This window comes from Athene noctua, chromosome 1 (assembly GCF_965140245.1).
Source record: "Athene noctua chromosome 1, bAthNoc1.hap1.1, whole genome shotgun sequence".
In the NCBI taxonomy this organism is placed as follows: Eukaryota; Metazoa; Chordata; class Aves; order Strigiformes; family Strigidae; genus Athene; species Athene noctua.
Window position 1 is genome coordinate 139,542,411 of NC_134037.1, and position 18,760 is coordinate 139,561,170.

At 43.5% G+C, this 18,760-nt stretch overlaps 1 protein-coding gene across 4 annotated transcripts; it reads left to right on the plus strand.

The window, feature by feature from the left end:
- Positions 1-10: 10 nt before the first annotated feature.
- Positions 11-12,106, plus strand: LNP1 (leukemia NUP98 fusion partner 1). 4 transcript variants are annotated; one of them, XM_074898093.1, is made up of 5 exons: positions 11-129; positions 1,300-1,456; positions 2,787-3,017; positions 9,484-9,717; positions 11,773-12,106. In XM_074898093.1, the coding sequence occupies exons 2-5, from the start codon at positions 1,433-1,435 to the stop codon at positions 11,974-11,976; spliced, it is 693 nt and encodes a 230-aa protein (XP_074754194.1). In that variant the 5' UTR covers positions 11-129; positions 1,300-1,432; the 3' UTR covers positions 11,977-12,106. The 4 variants fall into 4 exon arrangements, with proteins under 4 accessions (XP_074754194.1, XP_074754219.1, XP_074754211.1 ...); XM_074898118.1 differs by having other exon boundaries at positions 11,776-12,106; XM_074898110.1 differs by having other exon boundaries at positions 58-129; positions 1,338-1,456.
- The last annotated feature ends 6,654 nt before the right edge of the window (positions 12,107-18,760 follow it).

Sequence of the window (18,760 nt, forward strand, 5' to 3'; positions counted from 1 at the left end):
TCCGGTGCGGCAGCGCTTCCCTCCGGCCCGGCGGCGTAACCGCAGCCGTCTGAGACCGCCCCGGGTCGAGAGAGGACACAGAGCCGCCCGACTCCGGGCTTAAATACCCCATCAGCCCGGGACTAAAAGGTCTGAGTCTGTCCTTAGGTCCTCGTTAATCTTGTGCAGGAGGGGGTTCTGGACCGCTAACATGCAGGACCGGTGAGGGTGCCCCGGGGCCGTGGGGTGTGCAAGGTACGGCCTCACTCCGGGCTTAAGGACCTGATCAGTCCGCGACTAAAAGGTCGGAGTCTGTCTTTAGGTCCAGGTTAATTTTGCGCATGAGGAGTTTCTGCACTGCTAACATGCAGGACCGATGCAAAGTTTCTACGACTTTGTACTGGAACATTTTGAAGCAAAATTATACTTGTTATAAATGCCATTTTTCTTTTTTTTTTTTTTTTGTTTAGTTACTAATTGAATCTGTCATAAACAAATTCCAGTATCGCCTATTTTATGTATGTTGTATATGCATATACATTATATATGTATGTGTCTGTGCCTACTCGGCATCTGCACCTGTAGGCAGAGGAAACTTAGGTTTCTGTCTCCACTTACTTCTCTGGAGCCCTTGGCTGAGGATGGAGAGGAGTCATCTTTGATACGTTTTGATACTCAAATAGCACAAATAATCTCATACCTAGACATTTCATTGTGGGCGGGAGGGAAATGGAAAGAAGATGTGTGAAGACACATACTGCACTGAAGGAAAAAAAGGACTGAAAATAAAAACAACAGGAAGATTCCAAAGCAAATACCTGAGTAGTCCAAGTAAAATTTGCCCTGCTGGACTATGAGTCAGTATATCTTTGTGCCTGGTAGTAAACAGCTTGAGCTGGGTCTCCCTTAAGTTATGGATTATTATTATTTATGTAAGCAGATTTTGCCAAAAGTGTGGGACAGCCTCTCCCACTTCTCCCTGTCACCTGTCTCAGCATGGCAGAAGCATTTCCTACTCCACATGACAGGCTGCAGTTCTGTCTCACGTGTCAGAGAAGAAGAAACTTAAACCATAAAATAGAAAATATCTATCAACAGGCCGATAGCTCCCGACTGGGACAGCCTGAATTACCCACACGATGCTTCCTATCAGCTGGCACAGGCCTTCAGGTGTACCTTGCCTGTACACATAGGTAGCCTCAGGGATGTAAATCAAATTTAGGCTGTCAGAATATTGCCAGTAGTGTTCTTCCCCACCTGGAAAATCACCCTACACATCCTTTTTATTGCTTCAGGTGTCTTTACTGTGCTGTTTTGCAGGTATTCCTCTCACTCCTGTCCCTCTGTGCCTCTGCCAGGACAGCAGCCCGCTGCAGGTCCAGTGGCGTCTCTGAGCTCTGACACCCAACATCTGTGGATATGCCATCCGTGCACCCAGGTCCTTGTGCTTATCATGGTCTCATCTGCCCTGGACAAGGTAAAACTCAAGCACATAGGCCTCTATGCCCAGTTGGTCCCTGCACCCCTATTATTCAGAAGGAAGAGTCCTGCATCAGAGTATTGTACTTAAACCTCATACCTACACCCATATGAATGAAACTGGAGTTTTGTTACTACATCTGTATTGATGATCTGTATGGACCACTGATTCTCCATAATGCTAAATTGCCAGCAAGCTTCTTGGCATACTTTTGGCCAAGGCCAACTAACATCTCCAGAGCAATGCCTAGAAGAACACCTAGCTACCCAGCACACACCAGGGACTTCTTCCAGTAAGAAGTTAGATTTGGGTCTCTTTTGTGCAGTCTTCCAACACTATCCCAACAGGCTCTGCACCATCAAACCCTCCTCCTTGTCCTTCTGGTAATGTCCCAAGGCAGGTAAGACATCGTCCAGTTTCATACTTTATAAACAACAATTTCATTGGCCAAAACAGTTTTCATGTTATAGCAGATATTTTGAAATAAAAAAGACACAGAAGTTCCAACAAAGTGTTACAGCCACAGTGCAGTACATGCGGCCTTGAGGAGACCCACAGCACAATCACCATGTAGGGCAGTTGTGACCAGCCTAGACACTCAGGCTCAGAAAACAGTCCCCAGCCTAAACGGCTTTCACACAGGGCTGTCAAGGAGGAATCAGATGCATTTTTACTCTATGTGACTCCACGTGAGGCAGGGCTTCCCATAACCCTGGCAGGGCCAGTGAAATGACTCTGGTGAAAAGCAGCTGATGCAAGTCCACACTGGCTGTCATAAACCAAAACCGAACAAGTAGTTTCTTCAGGGGGGGATTTCTTCTACTTATACAAACCATGTTTCCTGAATACCTAAAAAAGAGCAGAGACCACAGAAGTCAAGGAGGGAGGGCAGCACAGAAAGAGTGGGCCATTTGCCCTCCCTCCCACAGAGCCAGTTAGGCCTCTGCAAGTAGCTGTGCCAGTTTCTGACCACCATCAATATGTCAATTCTGCTTCTCGAAATCACAAGCCTAATTTGGGTTCATGTACACACCTCCCAGGCATGTAACTGTGGGCATTTCTCCATTGGTATTGACAGCTGATGCACTCAACAGCAGCACGCAGGGAGTAGCCAACACATTTCCTTTCCCACCAGCCCCCTGCGGCAGTGTCATATTGGACATCGCTGCAATGGAAAGGTTAAAAGAAACCTTGTTGAAGAGAGATGAGAAAGGATTGACTTTGTGTTTACACAGTGCCCAGGGCTGCAGTGGGACAGGTTTTGGGGGATGGAGTGCAGAAAGACCTTTTGAAACCACATCTCTGCTTCCTGTTGTTGGCCAAACAGTGGGAGGCTGCTGGCTTGGTGGTGGCATTTGACCTTGCTTTTCCTTGTCGTGTTGGGAGACCCCCCCCAAGTTTGGAGTGTCTGTACATGGAATATGAAGAGGATGATGATATTTCCTTTGCAAAATGGATGAGCAGCTTCTGGGGCCACAACTTGATGGATGAGAAAGAGGGTAGAGGCCACAAGAAACGTCAGACACGGCCCTTTAGTGAAAGGAGAGCCTCCCTTCCGGTAAGAGCTGTGTGTAGTTTCCTCTCTGTGCATGTGTGGCTTATGTATAAAGTTAAGTGCCATCCCCAGGGGCATTGCCCTAGAGATGTGTGAGGGTGAGTGGGGTACACCTTGCCAAGCAAGTTCAGTTCCAACTTGCAGCTGCTAGTTGCTTTTTGAACTTGCCAGGGTCAGGCCTCCAGGCAAACTCCAATTGACAATAGGACCAGAAATGTAAGGAGAAGGGTGGAATAATGGCCTAACTATGTATTACAGTGTTGTTCTGGGCTCAACATGACCTGGAAGACGTAGAAAACATTTTGGCAGCTGACATAAATAAACATTGTCTTTAATGAGACTGTTCTCATGTGTAAAACTCTATAACCTCGTCCATGATCATAGAGTTTGGATCTAATTCTGCACCTATACTGTCTCCAGGAAGTTGTGTGCTTGTAGGTCTAACTTCTAATTTAAGATGGAGGATGCAGCCCCTCCTGGTGTAAAACATTTGATTCTGAAAATAAGGATGCAACACATAGCAAAGCTAATTATACTGTGAAGTAAGATTTTAAAGTAGAATTACATTCAATGTTCTTAAATGAACAGAATAGTTAGGAAAGGAGCAGGTTTCGCACACAGAACCAGATTTTTAAGGCAGCTCACAACTGTCTAGCCAATTATCAAAATAAAGTTAAATTAAAAACAACTGTTCACAATCTGTCCTTTATTTGAAGACTGCTGCTTTTATTGCAGCTCTAAAAGAACGTTTAGGTGGTCCAAACCTGTCTCTTTTTTCCACCTACATCAGCTGGCTTGCCAAAGATACTGTGTTTCCTTACAAACCATTTTTCACTTATACCCTTAGATCATTAAAGCCCTGACAAAGCAAATGTTAATTATATTGGGGAGAAACAGCCAATCTTTTCCAAACTTTTTTTTCTGTCATGCTATATTTTCACCTTGCCAGTTCTCTACTGGACCTGTCATGTTCTAAGCTGTGGGATTTTTTGTTTTCAAAAAATTTAGGCAAGTAAAAGCAAACAGACCAAACCCACCTCCCCCCTCCTTGTACTCAGGACAGGCTGGAGAGGTGACCTTCTTTCCTTAGTTTTGAACTGATTAGCCACATTTGTTACTTACAAGTTGTGTTTCACCTTGGTCACAGATTGCAAGGCAGACTCTGAGCTACAGTTTTGCTGATGGATTCCATCAGAATGCTTGACAGCAGAATGGTTATTAATGGGGTTTTTAAATTAATTTTACTGTATTTTGATTTTGTCCTTTAGAGATCTATGCATCTGTGATTTCTTTAGGCCCCAATACAGGCCTAAGTGTAAGAATGTACTTTAAATCACTCTCCATTCAGCAAGCTGCTGAACACATCTTTGTGTATATTTGTGAGCGTATTTGTGTGTGTACCCATACAATTCATTTGAAGCATGTTCTTATATTCAGTTTGTTCAAAATCTATTTAAATGCTTAGCTAATAGGTATTAAAATACTTTGCTATAGTTGCATCCCTGAATCCATACCTAGAACTTGGATTAAGTTAGCTGACAGACTGTGACTATTGACATTACTGTTCAATGAACTAAAATTATTGTCTGGCCTTTACATTAATGCTCCACATAAATTTCTCCAGTTGTATTATACAAGAGAGATAACTTTGAACTGCTTTATTTCTCAGTGACAGAAATTAACTGGAGGAATGAGAAGGAAAGATTTGCTGGGGGATTTTATGATTCGGGGATAAATTCTGAGATGAAACTTTTGTATTTGAAAATCTCTGACTACTTGGTAGTAAAGAGCACTAAAACATGTTATCTTAAACCAAATCTATATGTTAAACAAATGGGCACTAATAATTCCTTAGAAATACCTTCAGAAAGAGCATCTCCTTGTTGAGAGGAACAACTTGCTGTTGCACCCGGAGGTGTGTTTTTTACACAGCTGTTACAAATTATAACTAATCCAAGATTCAAAACACTTCTCAGTGTTAGTGAAATATTGTCTTCATTTTATCAGAACAGCACTGTTAATCAGGAGGAATACTAACTGAGATTAGACTGCATCTCTTCTGTAAGTCAATACCTCTGCAGCAGATCACAGCGTACCCTTTCTTCTGTCTCAGAGTTGTAAATGGAGATAACTCCATTGTGTGGCTGAAAATCAAGTCAGCAGGTTCTGACTGACACAGCTGCTGGCAAAAGTTCCTTGTGCAGATACAATGGTGCTGCCAAAACAGCGCGGCCGTCAGCTGTAGCGCAGTCCTGCCCATAGCAGCTGCACCTGCACCAGGACCCTTTTGATACGTCAGTATGGCACAAAAGGTGGTTCTGCATAACACTGGAAATGGCTTTCAGCTCCTAACTGGTATGTTGGCCTTTGTAGTTTTTCCTGTTCTGTAGAAAGACATTCAGGCCACCGCCCTCGCCTCAAACACAATGGTAAAGTCCTTTGGCATCCTGTTATGGTAGAACCCCTCAAAGTATGGATAAAGTTTTGTAGAATAACTCCCAAACTAACAACAATTTTCATTTCCCCCCCCCCCCCCCCCCCCAATATCTTAGTATACGTCACAAACATTACCGAGAGGAGCTCTGCAAAATGCTTTTGCTACTGTCATTCCCATTTTGCAGAGGGGAACACAAAATTATATTCATCTGTCACTGGGTCACTGGCAAGACAACCTAAAACTTGCAACTCCTCTCCCCTGGAAAATGTCAGAGTTGTGTATGTTGCCATGGACCAACAGTGAATGTGAAAACTGCCTGAGAACAACTAAGTCATCCATTTCCATGTCCTTTAGTTAGCTTGTTCCCCTGGCAAACTTCAGACACGTTAACTGTGAGACCCTTTTTGAAGCCTCCAGCTATGATATTCCTTGACACATTCTAGTTATCTTCCATCATTTTGGTTCAGGAGAATTTCTTACTTCCCAGACATTTTGTTGTGGGGAAAAGTTAGGAGTCAAAGGAGCACTGATAAGAGTTTTACAACCCTATAAATATATCCATTTTCAAGTAGACAGTGCTGCTCACAGAAGAAAATCTGGTAAGAAACAGCTGAGAGTGAGAGCAGAACGGCTGCCAAAGTTACTAACAATTACTTTAAACTAACGTCAGGCTGAACATCTACCACACTACAGATCATTTGGAGCCTAGGCCAAAACACTTTGAAGGAATATGTGCTTGGCTATAAGCTTATTGGAAGGCAAGGAAGCTGTGGGACAGCATCTGAATGTCATATGTTCCAAAATACCCCTGAAGTACTTGGCTCATTGTGTAGACTTCAGCAAACAATGAACACTCCTGCTCACACATGGAAGATTAATTTTCTTACTGACAGCTGTGCAAGCCCTCAGATCAAGGCCAAAAGATGGAAGCAATTATCTTGTCTCCAACAGAAATTGAGAAAGAGAATAGGCAAATTGTATTGACAGCAATTTTGTGAAGTGTGTTTGTCTGTATACTTTTTGTGTGTTTTAGATGAGCAATTAGCAAAAGATTGTGTCAAAGATGCACTGAGCATGACTGGCCTTTACAGAAAGGCTCAAGCAGAAAAAGGGAGTATTCAAGGGAGTGAGAATCAACCCCTGAGAACATGCTTGGTGCTTCTGGCCTTCCCAGCCCTGGCAGAAATTCCCCATTTTGACAGAGGGGAGCATTTATCAATCCTCCTTCACATGCCTTGTCCCTTGTTTCACCTCCTCCCCACTTCTCCAGTATAAGAACCACTCAAGGTCAGATCGTAGGAGCCAGAGACCACGGGGAGTTCGCTAAAGAAGCACGAGATGTAGGCACAAGGCAGCAGCTGGGGCAAGGACAGGGGCAGATACCAGGGCTGTGCTCAGAGACCTTTGGGAGGGACAGCATAGTGCAGATACAGAGGCAATCCCTGTTGCCAGCAGCTGCTGAGACTTCAGGAGGGGAAGCGTACATTAAAGCCATCTATGGCCCTTCTTATTTACAGTGTTACCAAGCAATCAGTTTGGCACCAAACGTGTATTAAATGCATGTATTAAATCAGGGAGGATTGAAACAGTAAGTATTAAACCAGGAGGAAAGCCCCATGGATTTTATCTGAAGTCAGCACCAGATCTGCTTCACTGCTGAACTTTAAGACTCTTTCAGTCCTCCACAGAGTCAATCTTAAATAAAAGACTAATGTACTGTTCTAGTTATAAGCCATGAAATGTCCATGCTTGTCCTCTGGAGGGTTGTATCCACAGACAGCGACACACTGACACACACGCATATGCTGTCCTGGTGTCGGTGGTGTGTGTCAGGCAAAGGCACTGTGAGAGGGGGCACAGTCACAGGAATATGATTCTGTAGATATGTATGTGTAGCTTTACCCTCAGCCCGCCGAGGCAGATGTGATTTCAGAGGAAGGCCTGTCCCCTTTCTGGACTGTTGCTGCCATGTCAGTATGTGAACTGCAATCTTTTTGCTAAGGGCTTAACTACAATTCTATCTGTGCAGGGAAATTAAAAAGCAATGTCTTAGTAAAATAAACCATTCACAAACATTGCGAAACAGGACTGATAGAACACCATCCCTCATTTCAGCTGTCCTTCTGTTTTATTTGCCCAAACCCTCTAAGAACAAATACCAGTGATGCTGTAGTGAGAATTTTTATTTCCAGGAAACAATACATGTTGTTTCTATTAAAATGACAAAGACAACATTTAGCTTGTTGAGCTTGACATGGCACGTGTACTCCTGTCCCTCAAGCACAATGTGATTGCTTTGATGCTTTTTAAAATAACAATACAATATGACCTTAGAGAAATTACAGATCTATTGATTGGTTTGAAGCCAAAGCAAAAATAGTACAGCAGAAATCATTACCACGACTCTCAGAGGCAGTCCATAACTCTAGCTACTGAAGTAAGCTTATGTCTGGAAAAGAAATTGAACCAGTATTGTATGATCTGAAAACCCTTCAGCATCAGGTGCTTCTGTCAGGTGGAAGATTTATTATTTTTAGCACCTCTCATCAAGCCTGGCTCATGTGGTGTAGCCCCAACCACGTGGATGCACAGTCTCACTATTCCGAGGGAGGCTGCCTAGATCCCTGCTGGGCTGATACATTTATAGTAGCATCTGGGCCAGGGTAAATGGGAACGTATAGAGGAGATGTTTCCCTTGCAACCCAAAGGTTGTCGATTCATGTGGCCACTATACCAAGTTGTTTGTTCTTTCCATTGTTGTTTGTTAAAAAAACCCAAAGCAAACACACACCTATCTCACTGCACCCCCAACAAACCCTGCTCTGAATGTAGGGTTTTCTTCTGGATTTTCTTAGAAAGCATTTCAGGATCTGTGGGAAAGACCTGCAATTGTTACAAATAATCACAGCTCCCTTAAAGCCAGCAGACCTTCTCTGGGTTACTCAGTCACTGAAGGCCTAGCACCAGGCTTACACAAATTGTGTACACATTCAAACAGGCAGCAGCGTGCCTGAAGTGCCCTCACCTGACATCTGGGGGTCTCATTTTTAGTACCTCCCATCTCTCTCTCTCAAAATTTTCACTACCTCCATCTTATCAGTGGTCAGTTATTCATGGTGAAAAACACCAACAGCTGGTAGGGTTTGGGCCGTGCCCAGCTCTGCGTGGTAGTCACCCATCTCTTCTAGAGGTCTGTCTGTTTCTGAAATCACCAACAGGTGACTCCATGGACACAGCAGTTCTGTATCAGTTTAATCTCCTTTACAGACATTCCGTTGAACACAGCTGATGCAGATCAATAGCTTTTATCTGCAGGTCAGGCCTGGGAAAATTGAACCACATGGAAACTAAACAGCTATTTACTCCCTCCCCACTTCAGCCCTACAAATGTAACTGTAGGAAGCCTGTTTCTTACCATTTCTCTGATAGGGATATGTCCCACAGTGCCCTGAAAGTGCTCCCTCACCAGTTCAGGACAGACATGCCTAAGAAACAGGCAGGAAGTTCAGACCTAGACAATATAGCATCTTGTCTGCAAGCAGGCCATGCTGAAGGTTTGACGGTCGCTGTCACACTCAAATGAACTCAAACACCTGATAAGATCTGGAGCACCTGTGGGTCACACCCCATATCTGGCTCATTGGGCCACAAAAGGCTGGATCTTTGCTTTTTGAGAGTCCTGCCTTGAACCCACTGCCAGATGTGTGTTATAAGTTTGGGAGGTTCTGAAGGGTCCCAGTTTCTTTTAATGTCAGCAGGCAGTAAGAGGGCCCAGCACACTTTACATTCAAAATGCTCATTTGAGTGCCAAAACTTAGATACTCAAAGCCAGGAATAAAAGCAAATTCTGCTGCTGCCTCTGGAGAGCAAGGTCTTAGCAGTGTCATTCTCCTCCACATAAAAGGATGCAGGAGTGTGAGGAAGGGCTTTTATGCTGTACCTCTGTTCAGAGAGTGCTCTGCAGCAGAAAGAATCTGACCTGTGTGCTCTGCTTTCATATTCAATACTCAAAAAAGACCTCTTGTTTTTCAGGCCAACCTTTCCTCCCTCCATACAACTCGACTTCATGCTTCTACCAAAGGATCATCTTCAGGCCATCTCAAGGGCTCCAAGGAATTTCAAGAAGACCAAGATGTCAAATGCCACAGGAAGGCAACCAGAACACCTTCAGCAGAGAGCCCGGAGACAGGATCCAACTCCATCCAGGAGTTTGCAGAGTCCTTTGAAAAGAAATTGCATCTCAAAAACAAACGCTCAGTTTCTTTGGTAGGTAACAACAAACTTAAAATCACTTCAGAAGAAAGAAACCCAAACTACCCATCAAGCAGGCCAGCTTTATCCCTGGTGTGATTGCTGTGGCTTTGCTGGGAGAAGAGCACAAATAAATTTTCACTTGAACTTCTCAAATTACACAGTCCTTACAGTAGTGCAAACAAGGTTAAAGTGGTAGTAGCATTATATGAGGATTCTTGCTGTTGTGTTACCATCTAGACTTATTAAAAAATGTTTATCTTCAAAATGAGACACCACACTGGCTGTGGCAATGTTTTCAGAGGTTCCTACAGCTGTGTCAGCAAAACATGACAACATAAAACCAGGTTTGCTTCACTTCTGCTGTAACACCCAGCTCTCTTCCTCACTGCTGCTGATCTGGTTTAATCATACACACTGTTATCTGTAAGACTGGCAGACATGTGGTGTTTGAGAGGCTTCTCCTTTAGCCCTTGGGACTCCATCCATCTGCTTTCCTCCATGTCACCATGCAGCCTCAGCCATTGCTTTAAGAGGGTGAACATATTTCCACTGTAAGGGTGTGCAGCCAGCAAGGGGATTCTCCCCTCATTTAATCCTTTCCTTCCCCCATCATTGTGTCCTGAGGCATTTTCTGTATGGTTTGTGTTGATGCAATAGCCAATAACAACCTTTTTTCTATGACACTTGAACACATTTTTATTATGATGATACATAATCTCTGGTGGAAGAAAGCGTAATAAGCCCTAATTCACATTGAAGCATCAGAAGAACACTATCAAATTCAGTCACACTATTGAAAAATCTGTGCTTGAGTAACACTTCACGTTAGCACAAAATAACAACAGAAGGAAGTATCTTTCTTTTTTCAGTTGGTTGACAATGACAGACTGTATGGAGAAACAGTTCTCAGCTCTCCTTGCAGACCTTCTGTGCAGGAACAAGAAAGAAAAAAAATCTCTTTTCAATAACCAGCATCATTATATGATCAGTCCCACTATTATACTCTTTGCATGCCCAGTCATCTAAGAATATGCAGAATTATGGTGATGACAACTCTGTTATGCCACTGTTAAGATTTTAAATGCATTCTCTAATCTTCTTTTTCCCCTTTAGGAACTACTCAGAGTTTATTTCCTTTGGAACTTCACATTGCCTCATGTGCCAACCCTCACCAGTGGTTGTCTGGTTTATCATTTATCAGTTCTCAAAAGTGGCTACAGCTAGAAAGTCTGTGAGTGTGTAATCATTGTATGATAGGTATAGTGAGCGTAGTGCACTAAATACAGTTTCAGTTCCACTTCAAAACATCCATTCTGGTACCTTTCTGGAACCCACAGTGAGGTGTGCTGGTCTGTATGTTAATCCACCTTTCAAGCAGACCAAATTGTTGTCATTTTCTCAGTCACTGTTGAAGTCTGGGATGACATGAAGGACTTGAGCATCTTGAAGAACCAAGCAATAGGTGTTAGAGATCTGAAAGGAAATTTGAGAGTGGGCTTAAATTTGTGTCTCCAGATGGAGCAGGGGTTTTTTTGCTTTCAGAGCTCTGCGGGTTCAATTCAAACCACCATGACCACACAGGTTAAACGAAAAGTGGGGGGAAGGTAATCCCATTTCGTCTCCTTCCCTGCATATTGCTTTTGTTTTATAAACGTGGCTTTGAGGACACTTCATGACCTTCAGCACTTGTTTTCAGTGAGGTCTCTGCAGCTAGCACTGACCAGCCTTCGGGCACACAAAGATGTGAAAGAACAGAAACATGGAGTCTGGGCTGAAATCTCAGACGCCCTCACTTTTCCCTCCTGTCTGCTCCCTCCCTCAAGTCCTCCAGGGAGGTGACCCTCCTGCTGTACACAGAGTATAATCAGAAGCATGTTGCCTCTTGCTGAGTTTTAGGGTGACTGACTGAGGCTTTGAATTTAAGCCCATCATATTAAAGATGATCTTGCTGAGGTAGGTTACTGGAATATTTTATTATACATTACTAGTGAAATAAAACAATGATAGGTTTTTTTGTTCATGTGGGAGTTGCTTTTAATTCTCTGCTGTTTTTTTCCTGCCTTTTAGCAGCCTGAAGGCATGAAGGAGAGAAGGGAAAGAGAAACATTGCATTTGAGAAAAAGCAAGGCTCACAAGAGAGTGGAAGGGAAATCAGAGCCAAGGAGAGAGCAAGAAGAAGATGAAGGTTCAGAAGTTGTACCTGCAAAACACAACAAACAGTTTCCATCACAAGCAAGCATTGAGAAAGGATGTTTATGCACAGGCAGCTAGAATGCATTGAGATAACGAATCCTAACACTCCTCCTGGAGAGCAGAAGGAGCATTCTTGTCTAGAAGAGGCCTGTTAGGCAGAATAAACCCTAACCTGTAAACTAAAATTAAAATTCAACTGCATCTTTGATGTTACTACCTTCCTGTCTTTAGTTTTGCTGATAGGAATGTGACCTTTGTCATAGGAGCGCATCTGTAGCAAGATCCAAGTAAGTGATTAACCACTGTAAGAGGGTTTCAGGCAGATTTAGCATTGTGGCAGGACACTGGTGGATGTGTTCATTTAAGAGGAGAGCATGTATGTATTACAGAGCTGTGCAGAGTCAGCCAAAACCTGTGTCTCTGTTTCAATTGAAAATGGGCTTACTGGTAGGCTTGGGAAGGAAAAACCTACACATAGATGACCACCCACTTCCTGGCCCTGACATTCACTTAGATTTGCCCTGGAAGCAGGTACCTTTTTTACTTCGACAATCTCCCGACTGCAATTCACGGAGGTGATAGAGGGGAGGCCCACATGTTCTCTTCTACACCTCCCTGATGGCTCACTTGTCTCTGCTTTCCCTACCACTGTGCAATACGACTCTTGTTTCTCTGGCATCCCCCAGCCCTCTCACATGTCCTCAGTCCCATTTTCCCAGTTACACAACTAGTTCTTTCTTCCAACTTTAACCTCATCACCTTGCTTCTTTTGTGGCCTTCCCCCTCCCCACTTAGTACTTTATAGCCCTGCCTTATAGCTACCAACTACATCTCTAGTTTTGCATCATCAAAATCTGAGCCTTGCGGAAAGCTCTCTTGTGCAAAGATGTTCTGCCTCTCATACTTGTATCTAATCTCTCCAAGGGGTTGCCAGACATTCAAGGTGAGGCATAGTAATCTCTTCCCTTTTTCTAGAACTAGGGCCAAACCAAAATATGGACAGAGGAAAGGAAAACTCCGTCTAGGAAAGCTCTGTTTCCTCTGGCTGAAGATGTTCCGAACTCAGGTGTAAGTCTCACCAACTGTAAGTCAGAATGCCTCCTATGCAGAAGAAATCCACCTCTGCACGCTCATAAACACACACACACACACACCCCCAATGCCTCCATGCCTCCCTTCTTCAGCATGTAAGTCTTCCTTGCAGAGAAGAACCCCTCCCTCTGTGGGAATAATTTCCCCAGGCCTAGCTTAGAGAAAGGCTGCTTTGTATAGTACAGTTAGAGAAGAGCAAAGACTAAAGAAGTCATGAGCAAAAGTCAGTCTGCTGGGTATTCTTCCTGTGGTTTTCTGTAACTAACATAGATCTTAATATTTTACTTTAGAGCCTTAATTCTGAATGTTCAACCTTTTAAAAGCTTAGGGCATCCTTTGTAACACTTATCTCCATTAAAGGATTGTTTGTCTTGTAGGGCTTTGGAGGATATCTAAGAGAGCAACTGAAACCTTGCTGATGCTTGTAAATTGCTTCTTGCCTGGTAACATATATTATAAACTAATAAATCTAACTGAACATATATTATAAACTAATAAATCTGACTGAAAAATGTTGTTCCTATGCAGTTCCTGTCCTCCCCAATCCAGATTGAATTGTCATGAAGTTCCATGCAGATGGCTTTGCTTTTATAGCCTTAATTTGAAACTGCATTACAATAGACCTGGATACAAAGGAACATGGCCAGCTAGTCCTGAGTTCCTCAGATAAAACCTCTCACATACGTCCTTTCAGGCAGCAGCAGGCCCTCACATCTCGTGAGGGCTGAATGAATCCAGGCTGCACGAGCTTTGCCTGGATTTCAGAGCACCAGCCTCTTCCCCTGTTTTCCACCCAGGTTAACTCAACGGGCCCAGCTGTATCCCAGCAGAATTGGCAAAAACCTTGTATTTGTGAGACTAGTGTGCTGGTTGTACAGCACACATGGTGAAAAGAAAATATCGAAATGAGCTAAAACAGAAACCCCATGTGTGCCTGGCTCCGACTTGTGCTTACCCTCGCCATCAAGGCGCAGGCAAGCCTCAGTGCCAGCGAGGCAGCCTAGCAATCAGCCTGCAGACAGCTCCCTTTGTCACTGAGCCCCACCTTGCCCGTGGCACAGTCTTTAAGTGTTTGTGTCCTTGCCCATGGCACAGTCTGTAGGTGTTTTGTGTCCTTTCTGAACTGGCCCTCAGCCCCATCGCCTGACTGCAAGCGCAAGCTTTCAAATAATGTCCTCAACGCTGTCCTGCTAAAATCACTAAAAAATGCTTACTCGAAAGTGTTTTCTCTTGCTTTGTATCATGCCTGATTGGACCAACAACCCTTTCCAGTTTGGTCCCATGTCGTCTGATACGACAGTATTGCTTAGGAACAGTGAAACTCACATGAGAGCAAGAATCACAAATCATGAACGGTTTGGGTCAGAAGGGACTTCAAACATCATCTAGTTCCAACCCACCTGCCATGAGCCTTCTACTTTCCATATAGATTAGCAATTATTCCATAACAAAACAGGTATTTGGGAAGGAAGATAATCATCCAAAGAGGAATCTGATTGCAATAGCATGGCTGATACTGCTATTTCCAAAGAAAGTGTAATTGGGATACACAAGTAGTCAGAAAGACTCCAGGGGGTTTTAATTTTCACAGTGGGTCACTAGTTCAGTTGTGACTGACATAAAAAATAGTCACTGCCTTGATTCCTATTCCCAGTTCCCAGAGCAGCTGGGCTGGCTGTGGGTGTTTTCAGCAGACATGCCTATTCCTAGGCAAACACTGTTTTGCTTTTTCTGCTTTTTCCAAGAGTTGGTGGGCTGCAAGTTGCAAAAGAGTCCAAACCTTGGACACGAAGGAGGTCAGTTAGCAGGAAGCAAAGACAAAGGGACCAAAAAGCATGTTTTCCAAAATGCTTATTAACAGGTAATGTTTTCCAACAGAGAGGAAGGAGCAGGCTGCAGCAGCAGGCTGACACTGCGGGCTGGCTGTCGAAAGCTGGCGTGACTCAGAGGCCCATGGGGGATGTTATAGACTTGCTGTGGCTCATGGGTGGGAGACCATGCTCCAGTAAAACGCTGTGGATCTTTCCCAGCACCTCAGGCTACCTAGAAAGTGCTCCCATGGGAAGTTAGGGCATGGGCACATACGAGCATTTCAGGAGCAAGATCCAGTCATACCCCAGGGCTTTCTGAGAGGTTTAAGAAGAGAACATCAAGTGTGGTTACTCCATCTTTTTCAGACAGGCATTCCCAAAGCAAAATATTTATGTTTGTGTGCTTTTGATGTATTGTTTAACTGCAGCATGGTTTTGAGGTTGGATTACATTTTGGGTAACTGTTAACACATCACATGTGAGTCTATAAAATGCAAGACCCCACATAGGCTAAATGAAGCAATAGCTATAACTATGTACATGCTCACAACAATCCTTTCTAGGAAAAAAAGAGATTTAAATGCATAGATAAAACAAAACAAGCATGATGTATAACTGAATAAGAATATAACATCCATTAAAAAAGAAACCTAATATTAAATATGAAAAAAATGAAAACATTCTTATATACTTTTTTGTTCTTTAGCACAAAAGAAGGCATCTGGGTAAGCACAGCCCTGGCTCTGAATGCATTCAGTGTACGTATGAATAGTAAAAAAACACATAGAGATATAATCAAACCTGATAATCAAAATTATTCACAGAGAAATGAATCATAATCATGAGACCGTGTGTTTATACAGCCATCTGCCAAAACCACTGAAAACAAACAGGTCTTGAAATATATCCAGAAGGATAGTGCAGCCAAAATCTAGTCATTTTAACAGAGAAGTGATTATTGAAACCCAACAAATTTCATAGATAATGCCCTGCCTGCAGTTGATGTGCCAGAGCTTTAGGTAACCGTGTACGAACAAATGCTAAAATAATCCCACTCATCATAGTAAACATTGCTTGTAGGGTGTTGATTTTAGTTTACTCTGGTTTGGATTGGATTGACAGATGATATTCCTCTTGTTAGGAGGATCCCTCTGAATCCTAGCCCAGTCTCTAGTGTACTTTGGGAGAAGATAACTTCTCTCAGCTGTGTCTTGTCTCTGAGGCCAGACAGAAAATAAGAGAAATAAGTGATACAAGGAGCATCAAAAACTAATATTCTGTCATATTTGATGGATTCATGTCCTTCTTCTATGTCTGTCAAATTTCTAAACTGATTGATAGAGGTTTGTTGTATTGAGAAGACCCACCAAAGCTTGTGGCAGTTTTATATGAATTTTCACCAAAAAGCTGATGGACTCCTCAGCTTGGTGAATTAGTGCTACTCCTGATACTGAAGTATCAAAAATGAGCTCTCTTTTTGCTCCAAAGCTTGAACAGAAGGACTCATGGACACCCTTCCTCTGGGCTTCCCTGCAAACACATCCCATTACATGAGGTGGATGCTGAAGTTTTGGCCCTTTGGAAAGCAGCCCTTGCTGGACCTTTATGCAATGGATCTCAGCTGATACTCTGCTCTTTCTGTATGCACAAAATGCATCTTCAGTGTGTCTCATAAGCATTTTAAATCTAGTAGGTCTGCTTCCTGAGGACTCCTGTATCACTGATTCAGTAAATGTTTTGGACCAGGGTTCTTTGTTTCTTAAGGTACTATATCAGCTACACCTCTCAAAATTCCTCGGAAATAACAGGAATGTCTGTTATTTCCTGAACAGTGTATTCAAAAGTGGCTGCTAAAGAAACCAACCTGACCAACATATTTTGTCCAGGTGCTTCTGCAAAGTCAGTGGCAGATTCTTATCATCCACGATGAAGAAGTCAAGAAGAGGGTGTCCCTTAGGATCTCAGAGGGGAAATATTCAAGCCCTGATTCCAGTTACAAAAGAAGAAAGAAAACAAAATTTTACTCAGTGGATTAATGCATTACAAGGTTAATGTAAGAGTTGTAGCTTTTTATAAAGTTCAGAGACAAACTTTGAAGACAAAAACTAACTCCTAACTCCTCTGCCTGTGTGTGTCATAGAAACTTGATAGTGTTTAGGGAAGAGGCCAAAATATTTTTACAATTCTATGAACAGTGTAAATTAAAATTACACATTTGCTACAAAATGCACTGTTTACAAGTTATTTGACTTAAGGTCATTAAATGGCTGGGTAACATATGTAGCCATTTTCCAGCAGAGGGAGTCTGTTGGTATGGAGTGAGAACATGGGCAGCAGTCAGCTGCAAGCACGAGTTTGAGATTAAAAACTAACTACAATGACAGTAGGGGACAACAGCAAAAAAAAATAAATATAACCAAGAGCACAGGACTGTATGGTCAAATTTTGCCCTGTGTTGTTCATCTATGACTTTTGTTGATATGAAGGAAATAACATACACAGCCCATGGCTGAGTTTAGCCTGATATGAGGGACTGCAATATTTACCTCGTGGTTAGCAGAAGACCTTGATCTGCCTCTGGAGATCCCATATTGCTGAATCACTAGTTGGCAGCTCATTGCTGCAGGTCTTCCCCAAAGAGTCCTCCTCTGCCCTCCATTTCCAGGACACAGCCCACGCTCCCCTCCTTCAACTGGTCAGAGAGGTACTGGTGTAGCCCTGGGTGCCCCACCCAGAGGCACTGAATGCCCGGCAGCCCCTGCAGGGGCACAGGGGTCCCCACAGCTGTGGTCTTCCTCGGGGCCAAGGGGTGGCCAACGCCAGGACAGCTCACCAGTTCCTGCCCAGGGACCTGCTCCTCCTGTACACCTGCCCGAGCAGCCGGGGCTCAGCAGCTTCCACCCTGCACCCACAAACCAAGGTGGCTTCTCTGCCCTCACTCCTCTGGAGCCTCCCTCAGATACTCTCCTGTAGCTGGTGAGCTGGTCTGTAGGCCAAAATGTCCTTATTGTCACTACGGGCTCTGCTGCTCCCAGTGCGCAATCCTGCTCTCTGTATTTTCAATGTTGAATGCAAGAAAGCTTTTGGGAAGCTCCCCCCTAATCTTTACTATAGGGAAGATAATATATTTCTTGCCCCAGGTTTATTCTGACAGAATAATTATATGTGATGCCAGAATTTTCTCAGTGAGAAAAAGCAACAGCATTTTTTTCTGAGAAGCAGCACATGCTATTCTATAAATGTAAGCATAGAAAGATTAATCAAAGCCTTTGCTTTTAGTGACCTTTTTTTTAAAAAAGAACATCTTATTTCTGGAGCATGTGTAAGTTACAATTAGCAGGTCTATGCAGGTTTCCATGAACAGTTTTGTGGCTCTTCTTTACTTGTCGGGTGTGCAGATTGACTTTTCAAACCCAGATCTCACGCTGCCTTAACTAGTGGAAAAAACCCTCCATTCCTCCTGTTCTCTTATGTCACCAAGAAAAAACCCCAAAACATGACAAATACTTTTGATGAGCAACATAGCTGAAAATAAGTTATATTTTAGAACATATTTCAAACGTCTCCGTTCATCAGACGCAACCTCTAACTCTACAAGAGTCCATAGCAAAGGGAGCCGAGCAGCACATCCACCCGCGCCTCGGCCGGTCGGGTCCGGGGTCCGCCCCACGCAGGGAGCTCTGTGCTGCTCTGCCGGGCTGAGGACGGCGGCAGCAAAGGGCAGGAACACACCCTCGAGTCTTAAACCACTCAGCTTGTCTGCACAGTTAATGTGAGTTACAGTCCTCGTCCTCTCATTATTATTTCAGAGGAAATCTGGAGACATAAAGCCACACTGAGCTTGATTTTTCAAATACTTATGAAGATGCTAATTGCAGGGGGATTACTCACAATCATGGAATGAAGCACAAAGGGACATGTTGGCAGGATCAGTTCCTATGCACTGTCGAATGAAGAAA

Coding starts and splice junctions, on each gene's coding strand:
- LNP1 (XM_074898093.1), top strand. CDS start 1,433: ATGGTCTCATCTGCCCTGGACAAG. Junction 3,018..9,483: donor AAAGGAGAGCCTCCCTTCCG/GTAAGAGCTGTG, acceptor CTTGTTTTTCAG/GCCAACCTTTCCTCCCTCCA. Junction 9,718..11,772: donor ACAAACGCTCAGTTTCTTTG/GTAGGTAACAAC, acceptor CCTGCCTTTTAG/CAGCCTGAAGGCATGAAGGA.